Consider the following 15,950-nt stretch of genomic DNA (forward strand, 5'->3'; position numbering starts at 1 on the left):
TCTCTCCCCGTCTCTGCCAGGTGGGGGACTTCGTCCTGTTCGGCACCTACATCATCCAGCTCTACACGCCGCTCAACTGGTTCGGCACCTACTACAGGTAACGCCGGTGCGGGAGAAACCGACCCCCGCCAGGCCATTGGGCCAGCTAGCCTGTGGCCCCGCCCCTTGCTGCACTGGGCCAGGCCATTGGGCCATATCGCCTGGTAGCCCCGCCTCCTGCTGCACTGGGCCAGGCCGTTGGTCCATCTAGCCTGTGGCCCCGCCCCTTGCTGCTCTGGGCCAGGCCATTGGGCCATATCGCCTGGTAGCCCCGCCTCCTGCTGCACTGGATCAGCCCATTGGGCCAGCTAGCCTGTGGCCCCGCCCCTTGCTGCACTGGGCCAGGCCATTGGGCCATATCGCCTGGTAGCCCCGCCTCCTGCTGCACTGGATCAGCCCATTGGTCCATCTAGCCTGTGGCCCCGCCCCTTGCTGCTCTGGGCCAGGCCATTGGTCTGCCCAGCCCACCCTGTTGCTGCCGGCACTTCCCTGGTGACATCCCCCTCGAGGTGTGACCAAGGCAGTTCCCCCCGCTAGTCCCCCCCGCCCCACACCATGGGGGTGGGAACGTCTGGGCTGAGTGGGGCAGCGGCCCCCTGTCCCATCTTTACCTGCCCTGTCCTCCGCCTGCAGGATGATCCAGAGCTCCTTCATCGACATGGAAAACATGTTCGAGCTCTTCAACGAGGAACAAGAGGTGCGTGCCCCGCCCCCTGCCCTCAGCTCCGCCCCCAGGAGGGGCCACACCCCCTGCCCCGCCCCCTGCCCTCAGCTCCGCCCCCAGGAGGGGCCACACCCCCTGCCCCGCCCCCTGCCCTCAGCTCCGCCCCCAGGAGGGGCCACACACACCCGGCCCCGCCCCCTGCCCTCAGCTCCGCCCCCAGGAGGGGCCACACACACCCGGCCCCGCCCCCTGCCCTCAGCTCCGCCCCCAGGAGGGGCCACACACACCCGGCCCTGCCCCCTGCCCTCAGCTCCGCCCCCAGGAGGGGCCACACCCACCCGGCCCCGCCCCCTGCCCTCAGCTCCGCCCCCAGGAGGGGCCACACACACCCGGCCCCGCCCCCTGCCCTCAGCTCCGCCCCCAGGAGGGGCCACACCCCCTGCTCTGCCCCCTGCCCTCAGCTCTGCCCCCAGGAGGGGCCACACCCCCTCCCGTGCCCCCAGCTTTTCCCCCAGGAGGTGGGTGCCCCGCCCCCTGCCCTCAGCTCCGCCCCCAGGAGGGGCCACACCCACCCGGCCCCGCCCCCTGCCCTCAGCTCCGCCCCCAGGAGGGGCCACACCCCCTGCTCTGCCCCCTGCCCTCAGCTCCGCCCCCAGGAGGGGCCACACCCCCTCCCCTGCCCCCAGCTTTTCCCCCAGGAGGTGGGTGCCCCGCCCCCTGCCCTCAGCTCCGCCCCCAGGAGGGGCCACACACACCCGGCCCCGCCCCCTGCCCTCAGCTCCGCCCCCAGGAGGGGCCATACCCCCTGCTCTGCCCCCTGCCCTCAGCTCCGCCCCCAGGAGGGGCCACACCCCCTCCCCTGCCCCCAGTTTCTCCCCCAGGAGGTGAGTGCCCTGCCCCATGCCCTAAGCTCTGCCCCCAGGAGGGGCCACACACACCCTGCCCCGCCCCCTGCCCTCAGCTCCGCCCCCAGGAGGGGCCACACTCCCTGCTCTGCCCCCTGCCCTCAGCTCTGCCCCCAGGAGGGGCCACACCCCCTCCCCTACCCCCAGTTTCTCCCCCAGGAGGAGAGTGCCCTGCCCCATGCCCTCAGCTCCGCCCCCAGGAGGGGCCACACCCCCTGCCCTGCCCCCAGTTTCTCCCCCAGGAGGTGGGTGCCCCACCCCCAGCAGATCAGCTGCTCCCCTCCACAGGAGATGAGGGTCACCCCCACACACACGTTCAGGCAGCTCCTCTGGCTCGGCCGGGGGCTCTGGTCCCCTGCGCTGGCCCGTTTGCTCTGCCTGGGGCCCCAGGGGGGCAGGGGCAGGGGCAGGGAACGGAGCTGTAGTGAGGGGTCTGCTCTGCACTCCCTTCCCCCCACCGCATCCGGGGAGCATCCCCGGGGGGGCAGGGCTGTGAGGCCGCGTGTCTCTGTCGCGCAGGTGAAGGACGAGGTGAATGCAGGGGACCTTCGCTTTCACTCGGGGCGCATTGAGTTCGAGAACGTGCATTTCAGCTACATGGACGGGTATGGGGGGCATGGAGCCAGCACAGAGATCGGGGGTGGGGCAGGGATGGGGGCTACGGGGTGCAGTGGGGATGGATGGATACAGGGATCAGGGCTGGAGGGAGGAGGGGGGCGTGGGGCGGGTACAGGGCTGGGGCATGCGGGGTGGAGGGAGGAAGGGCTGTGGGGCGGGTACAGCGCTGGGGCGTGTGGGTTGGAGGGAGGAGGGGCCGTGGGATGGATACGGGGCTGGGGCGTGCAGGGTGGAGGGAGGAGGAAGGTGTGGGGCGGGTACGGGGCTGAGGTGTGCGGGGTGGAGTGGGGATGGGCCTTGGGATGGGTACAGGGCTGGGGTGTGCGGGTTGGAGGGAGGAGGGGCTGTGGGGCGGGTACAGGGCTGGGGCGTGGAGGGAGGAGGGGCTGTAGGGCGGATACAGGGCTGGGGTGTGGAGGGAGGAGGGGCTGTGGGGCAGGTACAGGGCTGGGGCGTTCGGGGTGGAGGGAGGAGGGGCCGTGGGGCGGGTACGGGGCTGGGGGATGCGGGGAGGAGGGGCCGTGGGGCGGGTACAGCGCTGGGGCGTGTGGGTTGGAGGGAGGAGGGGCCGTGGGATGGATAGGGGGCTGGGGCGTGCAGGGTGTAGGGAGGAGAAAGGTGTGAGGCAGGTACGGGGCTGGGACGTGCAGAGTGGAGGGAGGAGGAAGGTGTGGGGCGGGTACGGGGCTGAGGTGTGCGGGGTGGAGTGGGGATGGGCCTTGGGGTGGGTACAGGGCTGGGGTGTGCGGGTTGGAGGGAGGAGGGGCTGTGGGGTGGGTACAGGGCTGGGGTGTGGAGGGAGCAGGGGCTGTAGGGCGGGTACGGGGCTGGGGTGTGGAGGGAGGAGGAGCTGTGGGGCGGGTGGAGGGAGGAGGGGCTGTGGGGCAGGTACAGGGCTGGGGCGTTCGGGTTGGAGGGAGGAGGGGCCGCGGGGCGGGTACGGGGCTGGGGCGTGCAGGGTGGAGGGAGGAGGAAGGTGTGGGCCGGGTACGGGGCTGAGGTGTGCGGGGTGGAGTGGGGATGGGCTGTGGGGTGGGTACAGGGCTGGGGTGTGCAGGATGGAGGGAGGAGGGGCTGTGGGGCGGGTACAGGGCTGGGGCGTGCGGGTTGGAGGGAGGAGGGGCTATGGGGCGGGTACAGGGCTGGGGCATGGAGGGAGGAGGGGCCGTGGGGCGGGTACGGGGCTGGGGGATGCGGGGTGGAGGGAGGAAGGGCCGTGGGGCGGGTACGGGGCTGGGGGATGCGGGGAGGAGGGGCTGTGGGGCGGGTACGGGGCTGGGGCATGCGGGGTGGAGGGAGGAGGGGCCGTGGGATGGATAGGGGGCTGGGGTGTGCAGGGTGTAGGGAGGAGAAAGGTGTGAGGCAGGTACGGGGCTGGGACGTGCAGGGTGGAGGGAGGAGGAAGGTGTGGGCCGGGTACGGGGCTGAGATGTGTGGGGTGGAGTGGGGATGGGCCTTGGGGTGGGTACAGGGCTGGGGCGTGCGGGTTGGAGGGAGGAGGGGCCGCGGGGCGGGTACGGGGCTGGGGTGGGAGGGAAGAGGGGCCATGGGGCGGGTACGGGGCTGGGGCATGCGGGGTGGAGGGAGGAGGGGCTGTGGGGCGGGTACAGCGCTGGGGCGTGTGGGTTGGAGGGAGGAGGGGCCGCGGGGCGGGTACAGGGCTGGGGCGTGCGGGTTGGAGGGAGGAGGGGCCGCGGGGCGGGTACGGGGCTGGGGCGTGCAGGGTGGAGGGAGGAGGGGCCGCGAGGCGGGTACAGGGCTGGGGCGTGCGGGTTGGAGGGAGGAGGGGCCGCGGGGCGGGTACGGGGCTGGGGCGTGCAGGGTGGAGGGAGGAGGGGCCGCGAGGCGGGTACAGGGCTGGGGCGTGCGGGTTGGAGGGAGGAGGGGCCGCGGGGCGGGTACGGGGCTGGGGCGTGCGGGTTGGAGGGAAGAGGGGCCATGGGGCGGGTACGGGGCTGGGGCATGCGGGGTGGAGGGAGGAGGGGCTGTGGGGCGGGTACAGCGCTGGGGCGTGTGGGTTGGAGGGAGGAGGGGCCGCGGGGCGGGTACGGGGCTGGGGCGTGCGGGTTGGAGGGAGGAGGGGCCGCGGGGCGGGTACGGGGCTGGGGCGTGCAGGGTGGAGGGAGGAGGGGCCGCGAGGCGGGTACAGGGCTGGGGCGTGCGGGTTGGAGGGAGGAGGGGCCGCGGGGCGGGTACGGGGCTGGGGCGTGCGGGTTGGAGGGAGGAGGGGCCGCGGGGCGGGTACGGGGCTGGGGGATGCGGGTTGGAGGGAGGAGGGGCTGTGGGGCGGGTACGGGGCTGGGGGATGCGGGGTGGAGGGAGGAGGGGCCGCGGGGCGGGTACAGGGCTGGGGCGTGCGGGTTGGAGGGAGGAGGGGCCGCGGGGCGGGTACGGGGCTGGGGCTTGCAGGGTGGAGGGAAGAGGGGCTGTGGGGCGGGTACGGGGCTGGGGGATGCGGGGTGGAGGGAGGAGGGGCCGCGGGGCGGGTACGGGGCTGGGGCATGCGGGTTGGAGGGAGGAGGGGCCGCGGGGCGGGTACGGGGCTGGGGCGTGCAGGGTGGAGGGAGGAGGGGCCGCGAGGCGGGTACAGGGCTGGGGCGTGCGGGGTGGGGGCAGGTATGCGGGGCAGGACACGGCCGTACAGCCCCAGCGTGAGGTCACGGTGCCCCGTGCTGAGGGCTGGGGGGGATCTGGGGGGAAGCAGCTGAACCCCTCTCTGCCCGCAGGAGGGAAATCCTGCAGGACGTCTCCTTCTCGGTGATGCCCGGACAGACCCTTGCCCTGGTGAGAACGGGACCTTGGCGCTGGGCTCCGTGGGGATGGGTCCGTGGGGGGGTCCGTTGGGAGCCTGCCCACCCTGCCCCGCCCTCCCGTGCCAGTCTGCAGAGTGAGCGGGCATGCAGGGGTCTCCGTACGACGAATTCCCTTTGCTCAGGATCCTGCCCCGGCCCGTACGGTGCCTTCTCTGGGCCCCGGCCCCACCGGCCTGAGCGGCCCCACCGCGCCGAGCGGCCCCTTGGCCTGCTGACCCTTGTGCTCTTCGCGCTCAGGTGGGTCCGTCCGGCTCGGGGAAAAGCACCGTCATCCGCCTGCTCTTCCGCTTCTACGACGTGTGGGGCGGCTGCATCCGCATCGACGGGCAGGACATCGCCAAGGTGAGGGGCAGCGCTGGGGGTGCCTGGGGGGCCGGGTCCAGGGAGGGTGCGAGGGGCTCTGGGGGTGCCTGGGGCAGGGTCCAGGGAGGGCGCGAGGGGCTCTGGGGGTGCCTGGGGCAGAGTACCCAGCGTGTTGGGGTCTGAGGCTGCCCTGCCCGGGGCTGGATTCGTGGGATGCCCAGGGCCCGAGGTGGGATCAGAGCCCGGGGCACCCAGGCCCTGGGTCCCTCCCACCCACGCTGCACTGGCCTGCGCTGGGTGCACCTGGGCGAGTGTCCGGTGCCTGGGTCCCGGGCAGGGGCCCCGCCCCTCAGCATCTGCCCCGGTGCCTGGGCGCCCGGCCCCAGGGCGGCTGGCAGAGCTCTGCTGGCCCGGCTCCTCCCCTGGGGCCCCGGCTCCTCCCCTGGGGGCCCGGCCCCTCCCCTGGGGGCCCGGCCATCTGGCGATTCCCAGGCTGGCCGGGGACGCCCCGATGGCTACGCTCGCGGGGCACCGGGGAGAGTCCGCGCACCCACCCGCACATTCCCAGGGTGGCCTGTGCCGGGGCTGGGCAGCATTGGAGGGAGGGAGCCCCGGCCTGCAGGGGGTGAGACAGCCCCTGGCTCCCCGATGGGGTGGATCCGGGCAGGAGCCCCGGCCCCCGGGGTGCTTAGGGCAGGCCAGGCCCAGCCATGCCCAGCGCTGGCAGGGAGGGAGCCTGCCAGGAGCCGCAGCCCCAGGACGAGAGGGACCTGCCAGGCCTTCCCCATCTCGGCCCCTGGGTTTGTCCCGCAGCCCCTGGTGCCAGCACCTCGGGGGCCCCAGGAGGGGGCCTGAGCCTCTGCTGCCAAGGGCAGGTCGGGGGGCCATGTGCTCCCCCAGGAACTCAGCCTGCTTTGTGGGACCCCCCCCCCATTTCCAGCAGGGGCGTGGGCAGAGCCCAGCCCGCCTGGGCTAATGGGCAGGCCGGCTCCCAGCCTGGCTTCAATTACACACCAAGGGGAAGGGAAGCTGCCGGCGGAGGGGGGGCCCAGGCAGCCCACTTTGAAGTGCTGAGGGGGCCAGATCAAAGACTTCCCGTGTTACTGCAGCCCCCCAGGGGGGCAGAGGGGGTTCCTTTCATTTGTGCTCCATGGGCGGGCTGAGGCAGGGGGCTGGGAGCCGGGGGGCCGGCTGGGGGGCCCCGGCGATGGGTCACTGAGAGTTCGGCCTCCCTGTGGGGGACCCGGCTCTGCGGCAGGGGGATGGGGGACCAAGTGCCTTGGGGCTCCCTGGGGCTCCGGGCTCGGGCAGGCCGGCGGGAGGAGCGGGGCAGGGGCTGACTCAGCAGAGCCTGGCGCTGCCCCCGGTGCCCGCACTGACGGGGCACGGCGGGGCTGCCCTGCAGGTGACACAGGCCTCGCTGCGCGCCCACATCGGGGTGGTGCCCCAGGACACGGTGCTGTTCAATGACTCCATCTGCAACAACATCCGCTACGGGCGCGCCGCAGCCTCCGACGAGGAGGTGCGCCAGGCAGCCCGGGCCGCCGACATCCACGACCGCATCCTCTCCTTCCCCGAGGGTGAGTCCGGCCCGCCGCGGCCTCCCCGGGGCCCTGCCCCAGCACGCCCGGCCCCCGGGCTGGGGTCGCCACCTCCCAGGACTGGCGCCCCTGGGCGTGCCGTTAACCCTGCCCCCTTCCCGGGTGCTCAGCCTGGTACAGTGGGGCCAGCTGCTTTCTCTGGGGCACAGCCTCACTCCTGGGGGGCGGCGCTGCCCCTGCCTGGCTGCCTAGTGCCCGGGGGAGCAGCAGGGGGGCTGGCCTGGGCGAGCTTTGGCTCTGGGCACGGCACCGCTGCATCGGGGGGCACGAGGGGCAGGCGTGCGCAGCGGCCCGTGGGGCAGGCCGGGCACTCACAGTGAGGGAGGAGGAGAGGCCGGGGCGGCCCCGTGGCGCTGGCAGCGGGGAGCCGGGTCCCACACTTCTGGCTCTGCGCCCCGCAGGTTACGAGACGCAGGTGGGGGAACGAGGCCTGAAGCTGAGCGGGGGCGAGAAGCAGAGAGTGGCCATCGCGCGCACGATCCTCAAGGGCCCGCAGATCATCCTGCTGGACGAGGTAACCTGGGACCCCCCCCCGGCCCCCCATCGGCCCCCTCCCTGCCCGCCACGGGCCCCTGTCCCCTCATCAGCCCCCCTCCCTGCCCCCTCCCTTCCCAACATGGGGCCCCCTCCCCACCCCCCCATCAACTGCCCCTCCCTACCCCCCATCACTCCATCAGCAAACACCAGCCCTCATCCCCCGGGGCCCTCCCCTTCCCGCCAGCAGCGAACGCTACCCCCCACCGCGCCCCTTCCCCACCAGCGAAGGCCAGGCCCCCGCCTGCCCCTCTGCCCTCCCATGCCGTTCGCACTCCCCACGTCTCCTCTCGCCTTCCTCGGGGCACCGGCTCTGAGCGCGGCCTGGGGCCGGCGGCCGACCTGTCCTCACGGGGGGGCGACCCCTCCGGCCCACGAGCCGCTGGCCTGGGCCTGCCCTGCTCAGGGCGCTGAGCGGCTGCCTGGCACCCGGGCTGGTAGGGGAGGGCGGCTGCAGCACGGTGTGGGGCTGGGGGCAGGGAGGCTCAGGGCGGGTCCAGCCTGGCGCCGCAGCCCCTCCCACATGCTGCACCTGGCACGCAGGCCACGTCGGCGCTGGACACCGAGACCGAGAGGAACATCCAGGGTTCGCTGGCCAAGGTCTGCGCCAACCGCACCACCATCGTCGTCGCCCACAGGTGAGGGCGGGGCAGGACTTTGCGTGGGATGGGGGGGCGGGGGGGCGGGGGGGAGTTCAGCAGGCCCAAGGGCTGGGGGGGGAATTCCCTGGGGGGCTGTCACTACGGGCCGGGGGTGTAGCGGGAGTTCTGCTGTGCCTCACCCAGCAATGACTGCGGGGGTGGGGGGCACCCCCCAGTGACCCCTCCCTGCAGTACAGCGCCCCCTAGAGCCACGCTGGGGCCAGCACTGACGGCGGGGGGGGGGCACCCCCCAGTGACCCCTCCCTGCAGTACAGCGCCCCCTAGAGCCACGCTGGGGCCAGCACTGACGGCGTGGGGGTACCCCCCAGTGACCCCTCCCTGCAGTACAGCCCCCCCTAGCGCCACGCTGGGGCCAGCACTGACGGCGGGGGGGCACCCCCTAGTGACCCCTCCCTGCAGTACAGCCCCCCCTAGAGCCACGCTGGGGCCAGCACTGACGGCGGGGGGGCACCCCCTAGTGACCCCTCCCTGCAGTACAGCGCCCCCTAGCACCACGCTGGGGTCAGCACTGACGGCGGGGGGGGGGGCACCCCCCAGTGACCCCTCCCTGCAGTACAGCCCCCCCCTAGAGCCACGCTGGGGCCAGCACTGACCGGGGGGGGGGCACCGAACAGCCTCCGAACAGCCCGGTAGAGTGGAGATTGGCGCAGGGGTCAGCGGGTCCCGCCAGGCTGGGGGAACAGGCCACGTAGTGCGAGCCGGGCCGGGGGGGGGGGTCGCTGCCTTGGTTGGGGCTCTGCTGCTGGCATTGCGCTACCCCCCCCCCCCGGGTGTCTGTCTGGGGAGGGGTCTCCCGTGCACGGCTGTCACTGGTGTGAATGGATGGAAAGAGCTGAAGAAGGGGGGTGCTCGGAGCCCCCGTCCTTCTGGAAGCAGCCTGGGCGGGGTCAGCATTGCCCAAAGCCCCATGTCTGCTGGGGGCTCCCGTGTGTGGGGGGGACGGACAGAACCCAGCTGTCACCACCCCCCACTACTATGAGAAACACATGGTGTGAGCTGGGCTGGCGGGGCCCGGCTGCCCGCTGAGAAGGAGCCAGACCCCTTTGATCCTGTCCCTGGATCCATAACCTTGCCAGGGCCTCCCTCTCCGCCAGGCCTGGCCCCACAGCAGCGTGTGCTGGCTGGGGAGTGGGGGAGGGATGGTCACCCCACGAGCCGCTGGGCCTGGCTCCACGGGGTCTCCCACGGGGCTGGGACATGGGGAGTTGGGAGGGAGCCACGGGCCGGAGTGGTGCCCTTCTGCGGGCGCTGGGCACGTCTGCAGTGTCTGCCCCGGGGGGCACAGTGCCCTGGCAGGTGGGGGGGGGCTCAGTGGGGAGGGAGCAAAGGAAAGAGGTGGGGGCAGTGGGCATGAAGCCCTGAGCCACGGCCCAGAGCGTGGGGCAGGGAGAGGCGGGGGGTGCCCAGCCCGTGGCGACGGTGACTGATGGCGTCGCTGTACCGGCCGCAGGCGGCCGTGCCCCGGGGCGGAGCAGCTGGCGGTGCTCGTGCCCGTGGCCACACGAGGGACCCGCACGCCCTGTGGCATCGCAGCGCCCATGGTTGGGTGCTGGGGTGGGCAAGGCTGGCAGCGGGGGCTGTGTGGGGAGGGGGTGGTGCAGGAAGGGGCCAGGGACTTCTGCGGGGCGTGCCTGGTGCGGAGGGGAGGGGCAGACTGGGTGGGGTGGGCAGTGTAGGCGTGATGGGCCGGGGAGTGCCGGCAGTGCTCTGGGTGGCGAGATGGGCTGGGGCACAGGACTGGCTGGCACCTCACTGCTGGGGGCTATGACCTGTGCAGGGCACCCCGGCACCTCCAGCCCCACAGCATGGGGGCACCTGCAGCTGTTGCTGCTCCGCCTGGAGCAGGGTGGACGCTGGGCGGTTCCACCCCCGGCCCTGGGCACGCGCGGCCAGGCCCGGTTCCAGGCTCTCGGCAGACTCTGGCAGCCGGCTCCGGCTCTGTCACGCTTGGGCACGTTTTTGAAATCAAAGTGCCAGCTCTGGCCCTGATTCCGTAGCAGGGGCGGGCGCGGGGGTCTGAGGCTGCAGGCCCATGGTGGCTTTGGGACGACGGGGCTGGAGGGACCCCCTCCCACGGTCACCCTGCGGGGAGAGTGGCTTGTTTGTGGTGGCACTCACGGCCAGCTTTCCACTCGCTCCACGTGGCTGCCCCGCCCCAAGCAGCTGCTGGCCCCGGGGCTGCCTCGTGGCTCGCTGCCAGCGACTCCCCGGGTCTGTGCCACGCGGGATGGCGCATGGTCAGCCCTGGGAGCTTGGGCACCTTGGGGCAGGTCTGGCTGGGGGCGGCTAGGATCACGGGGGGCTCTGCTCATGCGCTGGTAACGTACTGTCTCCCCCGCCCCAGGCTCTCCACGGTTGTCAACGCCGACCAGATCCTGGTTCTCAGGGACGGGCGCGTCGTGGAGCGTGGAAGGTAACGTACCAGCGCATCTGCAGGCGGGTCCCCCTCCCACCCTGGGAGCTGCAGCTGCCCCTGGACTGGCACCGGGTGCCCGGCTGCTCCCTTCCTGGTGCCATGCTGGCTGCAGCTGGCGGCTCCTGCCCGGTGGGATGGGTGCAGCATGGGAGGGGGCGGGGCCTTTGCCAAAGGGTCCCATGCAGGTGCTGCAATGTGCCCTGGGATGGGCGGAGCCCTTCAGCGGGGAGAAGGGCCGCAGCCCAGGGGCAGAGGGGCTGGGCAGCACCCAGGGCAGGGCGGGCGGGAGCTGCAGGGGGTGGAGCCGGGGGCAGGGCAGGCTGGAGGGGGCAGAGGAGGGTCCGGCCAGTGCCCAGGGCAGGGCAGGGCAGGTGGGAGCTACAGGGGACAGAGGAGGGGCTCGGTAGCACCCAGGGCAGGGCAGGCTGCAGAGGGTGGAGCTGGGGGCAGGGCAGGGCAGGCGGGAGCTGCTGGGGGCCCGGCAGGCTCCAGGGGGCACAGGAGGGGGCGGGCAGCGCCCGGGGCAGGGCAGGCTGCAGGGGGTGGAGCTGAGGGCAGGGCAGGCGGGAGCTGCTGGGGGCCCGGCAGGCTCCAGGGGGCACAGGAGGGGGCGGGCAGCGCCCGGGGCAGGGCAGGCTGCAGGGGGTGGAGCTGAGGGCAGGGCAGGCGGGAGCTGCTGGGGGCCCGGCAGGCTGCAGGGGGCACAGGAGGGGCTGGCCAGCGCCCGGAGCAGGGCAGGCTGCAGGGGTTGGAGCTGGGGGCAGGGCAGGCTGCAGGGGGCACAGGAGGGGCCGGGCAGCGCCCGGGGCAGGGCAGGCGGGAGCTGCTGGGTGCCTGGCAGGCTGCAGGGGGCACAGGAGGGGGCGTGCAGCGCCTGGGGCAGGGCAGGCTGCAGGGGGTGGAGCTGGGGGCAGGGCAGGCTGGAGGGGATAGAGGAGGGGCCGGGCAGCGCCCAGGGTAGGGCAAGGTCTGGCCAGCGCCTGGGGCAGGGCATGCTGCAGGGGGTGGAGCTGGGGGCAGGGCAGGCTGCAGGGGGCACAGGAGGGGGCGTGCAGCGCCTGGGGCAGGGCATGCTGCAGGGGGTGGAGCTGGGGGCAGGGCAGGCTGCAGGGGGCACAGGAGGGGGCGTGCAGCGCCCGGGGCAGGGCATGCTGCAGGGGGTGGAGCTGGGGGCAGGGCAGGCTGCAGGGGGCACAGGAGGGGGCGGGCAGCGCCTGGGGCAGGGCAGGCTGCAGGGGGTGGAGCTGGGGGCAGGGCAGGCTGCAGGGGGCACAGGAGGGGCCGGGCAGCGCCTGGGGCAGGGCAGGCTGCAGGGGGTGGAGCTGGGGGCAGGGCAGGCTGGAGGGCGATAGAGGAGGGGCCGGGCAGCGCCCAGGGCAGGGCAGGCTGCAGGGGGTGGAGCTGGGGGCAGGGCAGGCTGCAGGGGGCACAGGAGGGGCCGGGCAGCGCCCGGGGCAGGGCATGCTGCAGGGGGTGGAGCTGGGGGCAGGGCAGGCTGCAGGGGGCACAGGAGGGGCCGGGCAGCGCCCGGGGCAGGGCATGCTGCAGGGGGTGGAGCTGGGGGCAGGGCAGGCTGCAGGGGGCACAGGAGGGGCCGGGCAGCGCCCGGGGCAGGGCATGCTGCAGGGGGTGGAGCTGGGGGCAGGGCAGGCTGCAGGGGGCACAGGAGGGGCCGGGCAGCGCCCGGGGCAGGGCATGCTGCAGGGGGTGGAGCTGGGGGCAGGGCAGGCTGCAGGGGGCACAGGAGGGGCCGGGCAGCGCCCGGGGCAGGGCAGGCTGCAGGGGGTGGAGCTGGGGGCAGGGCAGGCTGCAGGGGGCACAGGAGGGGGCGGGCAGCGCCCGGGGCAGGGCAGGCTGCAGGGGGTGGAGCTGGGGGCAGGGCAGGCTGCAGGGGGCACAGGAGGGGGCGGGCAGCGCCCGGGGCAGGGCAGGCTGCAGGGGGTGGAGCTGGGGGCAGGGCAGGCTGGAGGGCGATAGAGGAGGGGCCGGGCAGCGCCCAGGGCAGGGCAGGCTGCAGGGGGTGGAGCTGGGGGCCTGGCAGGCTGCAGGGGGCACAGGAGGGGGCGGGCAGCGCCCGGGGCAGGGCATGCTGCAGGGGGTGGAGCTGGGGGCAGGGCAGGCTGCAGGGGGCACAGGAGGGGGCGTGCAGCGCCTGGGGCAGGGCAGGCTGCAGGGGGTGGAGCTGGGGGCAGGGCAGGCTGGAGGGGATAGAGGAGGGGCTGGGCAGCGCCCAGGGTAGGGCAAGGTCTGGCCAGCGCCTGGGGCAGGGCATGCTGCAGGGGGTGGAGCTGGGGGCAGGGCAGGCTGCAGGGGGCACAGGAGGGGCCGGGCAGCGCCCGGGGCAGGGCATGCTGCAGGGGGTGGAGCTGGGGCAGGGCAGGCTGCAGGGGGAACAGGAGGGGCCGGGCAGCGCCGGGGGCAGGGCAGGCTGCAGGGGGTGGAGCTGGGGGCAGGGCAGGCTGCAGGGGGCACAGGAGGGGCCGGGCAGCGCCCGGGGCAGGGCATGCTGCAGGGGGTGGAGCTGGGGGCAGGGCAGGCTGCAGGGGGCACAGGAGGGGGCGGGCAGCGCCCGGGGCAGGGCATGCTGCAGGGGGTGGAGCTGGGGGCAGGGCAGGCTGCAGGGGGCACAGGAGGGGGCGGGCCGCGCCCGGGGCAGGGCAGGCTGCTGGGGGTGGAGCTGGGGGCAGGGCAGGCTGGAGGGCGATAGAGGAGGGGCCCGGGCAGCGCCCAGGGCAGGGCAGGCTGCAGGGGGTGGAGCTGGGGGCAGGGCAGGCTGCAGGGGGCACAGGAGGGGGCGGGCAGCGCCCGGGGCAGGGCATGCTGCAGGGGGTGGAGCTGGGGGCAGGGCAGGCTGCAGGGGGCACAGGAGGGGGCGTGCAGCGCCAGGGGCAGGGCAGGCTGCAGGGGGTGGAGCTGGGGGCAGGGCAGGCTGGAGGGGATAGAGGAGGGGCTGGGCAGCGCCCAGGGTAGGGCAAGGTCTGGCCAGCGCCCGGGGCAGGGCATGCTGCAGGGGGTGGAGCTGGGGGCAGGGCAGGCTGCAGGGGGCACAGGAGGGGGCGGGCAGCGCCCGGGGCAGGGCAGGCTGCAGGGGGTGGAGCTGGGGGCAGGGCAGGCTGGAGGGCGATAGAGGAGGGGCCGGGCAGCGCCCAGGGCAGGGCAGGCTGCAGGGGGTGGAGCTGGGGGCAGGGCAGGCTGCAGGGGGCACAGGAGGGGGCGGGCAGCGCCCGGGGCAGGGCATGCTGCAGGGGGTGGAGCTGGGGGCAGGGCAGGCTGCAGGGGGCACAGGAGGGGGCGTGCAGCGCCAGGGGCCGGGCAGGCTGCAGGGGGTGGAGCTGGGGGCAGGGCAGGCTGGAGGGGATAGAGGAGGGGCTGGGCAGCGCCCAGGGTAGGGCAAGGTCTGGCCAGCGCCCGGGGCAGGGCAGGCTGCAGGGGGTGGAGCTGGGGGCAGGGCAGGCTGCAGGGGGCACAGGAGGGGGCGGGCAGCGCCCGGGGCAGGGCAGGCTGCAGGGGGTGGAGCTGGGGGCAGGGCAGGCTGGAGGGCGATAGAGGAGGGGCCGGGCAGCGCCCAGGGCAGGGCAGGCTGCAGGGGGTGGAGCTGGGGGCAGGGCAGGCTGCAGGGGGCACAGGAGGGGCCGGGCAGCGCCCGGGGCGGGGCACGCGGGAGCTGCAGCCCCTGAGCCCCGGCTCTCCCGCAGGCACGAGGAGCTGCTGCAGAAGGGTGGCGTCTACGCCGGGATGTGGCTGCAGCAGCAGGCTGGGGACGCGTCCGACTCCGACACGGAGAGCAAGGACCGCAGCACCGAGAAGCTGCCGGCGGCCCCCAGGAAGGGGCCGTGAGCGCGGGCAGGAGCCAGGGGACTTCGGGCAGCGGCACGGAGCTGCACCCCCGCTGTGGCTGTAGTTTGCTGCCCTGGCATCGGTGGGCACGCCAGGCCCCCCGGGCTGTGTGACCTCGGCTTGTTTCAGAGCTCTGGCACCTTCCTGGAGCCGGGGGGCTGCACCTGCCGTGCAAGCGGCCAAACTGGGCGAGCCGCGTCCTGGCCCAGAGACCCCCTGTGATCCCTGCTGGGCACACGGGCAGCCCGCTGCATGGGTGCAGCCGGCAGAGCATTGCATGCTGGGATTGCACGCCCCCAGCATTGCTGCCGCAGCTGGCCCTGGCTACACGGGGGCTGCCAGGCTGCCCGTGGGCAGGGGAGGGGGCAGCCCTTTCGGCTGGCCATGGCCCAGGGCACCACTCTGTTACGGGAGGCTCCCGGCAGCACTGGGGTGGGGGGAGGTGCTGCCACCCAGTACAGAGCCCTGGAGGGGGGGCACTAAGGGGCAGGGCACCAGGGGGGCAGAGCAGGGGGTTGGTTGTTTTTCAGGTTTTGATTTGACGCCTTCTTGCTGAATCTTGTAAACTGTTTGTGGCCAGCTCTGGGCTCCGGCTCTGTGTTGTCTGGGGCGGGGGCAGGCCCAACTCTCTGGATTGGGTGGGGGGAGGCCGGGCACGCCCCGTGGGGGGAGTTCAGCAGGGCACCCCAGCGCCGTTCTCCAGGTCCCTCAGCGAGAGCGACCCTGGGCAGCTCTCACAGGAGCAGCGTGGCCGAAGCGACCCCCCACCCCACAATCAGCACCAGTAAGTGAGGGACAGTGCCGCCGGGGGAGCGGAGAATGGAACCCAGGAGTCCTGCCCACCCCCCACTTCTCAGCTGTGCAGGAGGCATGCCCGCATGTGCAGAACCCCGGCGTCCGGGGGCAGGCGCTGAGAGGGTTAAACAGCTCCACACTGGGGGGACAGGACTGGTTCTTTATTGAGGGAGCAGGTTATGGGCAGCGGGTCCCTGCCTGCCCCCGCCTGGCACGCGCCGGGGGCCCTGTCAGAGCCCGAGCGCTGCCCTCCCCCATCGCAGCTTTAGCCAGACCCCACCCCAGCCGTTCATCCCAGCTGGCCCTGGCGCGGCGGGAGGCTGCGGCTGGCTCTGGGCGGGCGTGGGGGGCTCAGTCCCGCCCAGCAGGGAGCAGGAACCAGGGAGGGGACCCGGCTTCAGGCGGCGTCCTGCTGCGGGGTGTGCGTGGCCTGGCACCAGAGCCTGGGGGGCAGGTTCTGGCAGCCCAGGAACTCCCGCCTGCGCTCGTCCTCCGTCCGCGGCGGGGCGCCCCGGCCAGGGTCACGGTGAGCAGCTGCAGCGTGGCCCCGGGAGAGGAGCCGGCTGCCCGCGGGCCCGCCTGGAGAGCAAGGGAGGCAGCGTCAGGGCCGAGGGGGGGCTCCCGGGGGGGTGCCCAAAGCCTGGGAGAACAGCGCTACCCCCCACCTACTCCCCCCCGGTCTCCCCTGTGCCAAGCCCCAGTGGAGGGGCACCCCCTGGGGTCGGTGCCCCCGACTTGCACCAGCCGTCCCCCCGCATGCTGG

At 74.0% G+C, this 15,950-nt stretch overlaps 1 protein-coding gene across 5 annotated transcripts in view; it reads left to right on the forward strand.

The window, feature by feature from the left end:
• ABCB6 (ATP binding cassette subfamily B member 6 (Langereis blood group)) overlaps positions 1 to 14,971 on the forward strand; it is a 53,101-nt gene extending 38,130 nt beyond the window's left edge. For all 5 annotated transcript variants that reach the window (XM_043524945.1, XM_043524944.1, XM_037912486.2 and 2 more), the window contains 10 exons: positions 21 to 97; positions 673 to 736; positions 2,128 to 2,213; positions 4,953 to 5,010; positions 5,277 to 5,381; positions 6,748 to 6,922; positions 7,345 to 7,457; positions 8,021 to 8,115; positions 10,484 to 10,552; positions 14,251 to 14,971. In XM_043524945.1, coding sequence (XP_043380880.1) covers positions 21 to 97; positions 673 to 736; positions 2,128 to 2,213; positions 4,953 to 5,010; positions 5,277 to 5,381; positions 6,748 to 6,922; positions 7,345 to 7,457; positions 8,021 to 8,115; positions 10,484 to 10,552; positions 14,251 to 14,392 — 984 coding nt within the window. In that variant the 3' untranslated portion in view covers positions 14,393 to 14,971. The remainder of the gene's footprint in view (positions 1 to 20; positions 98 to 672; positions 737 to 2,127; positions 2,214 to 4,952; positions 5,011 to 5,276; positions 5,382 to 6,747; positions 6,923 to 7,344; positions 7,458 to 8,020; positions 8,116 to 10,483; positions 10,553 to 14,250) is intronic.
• Positions 14,972 to 15,950: the final 979 nt, after the last annotated feature.

The sequence above is a fragment of the Chelonia mydas genome, chromosome 11 (genome assembly GCF_015237465.2).
Source record: "Chelonia mydas isolate rCheMyd1 chromosome 11, rCheMyd1.pri.v2, whole genome shotgun sequence".
NCBI classification, from domain to species: Eukaryota; Metazoa; Chordata; order Testudines; family Cheloniidae; genus Chelonia; species Chelonia mydas.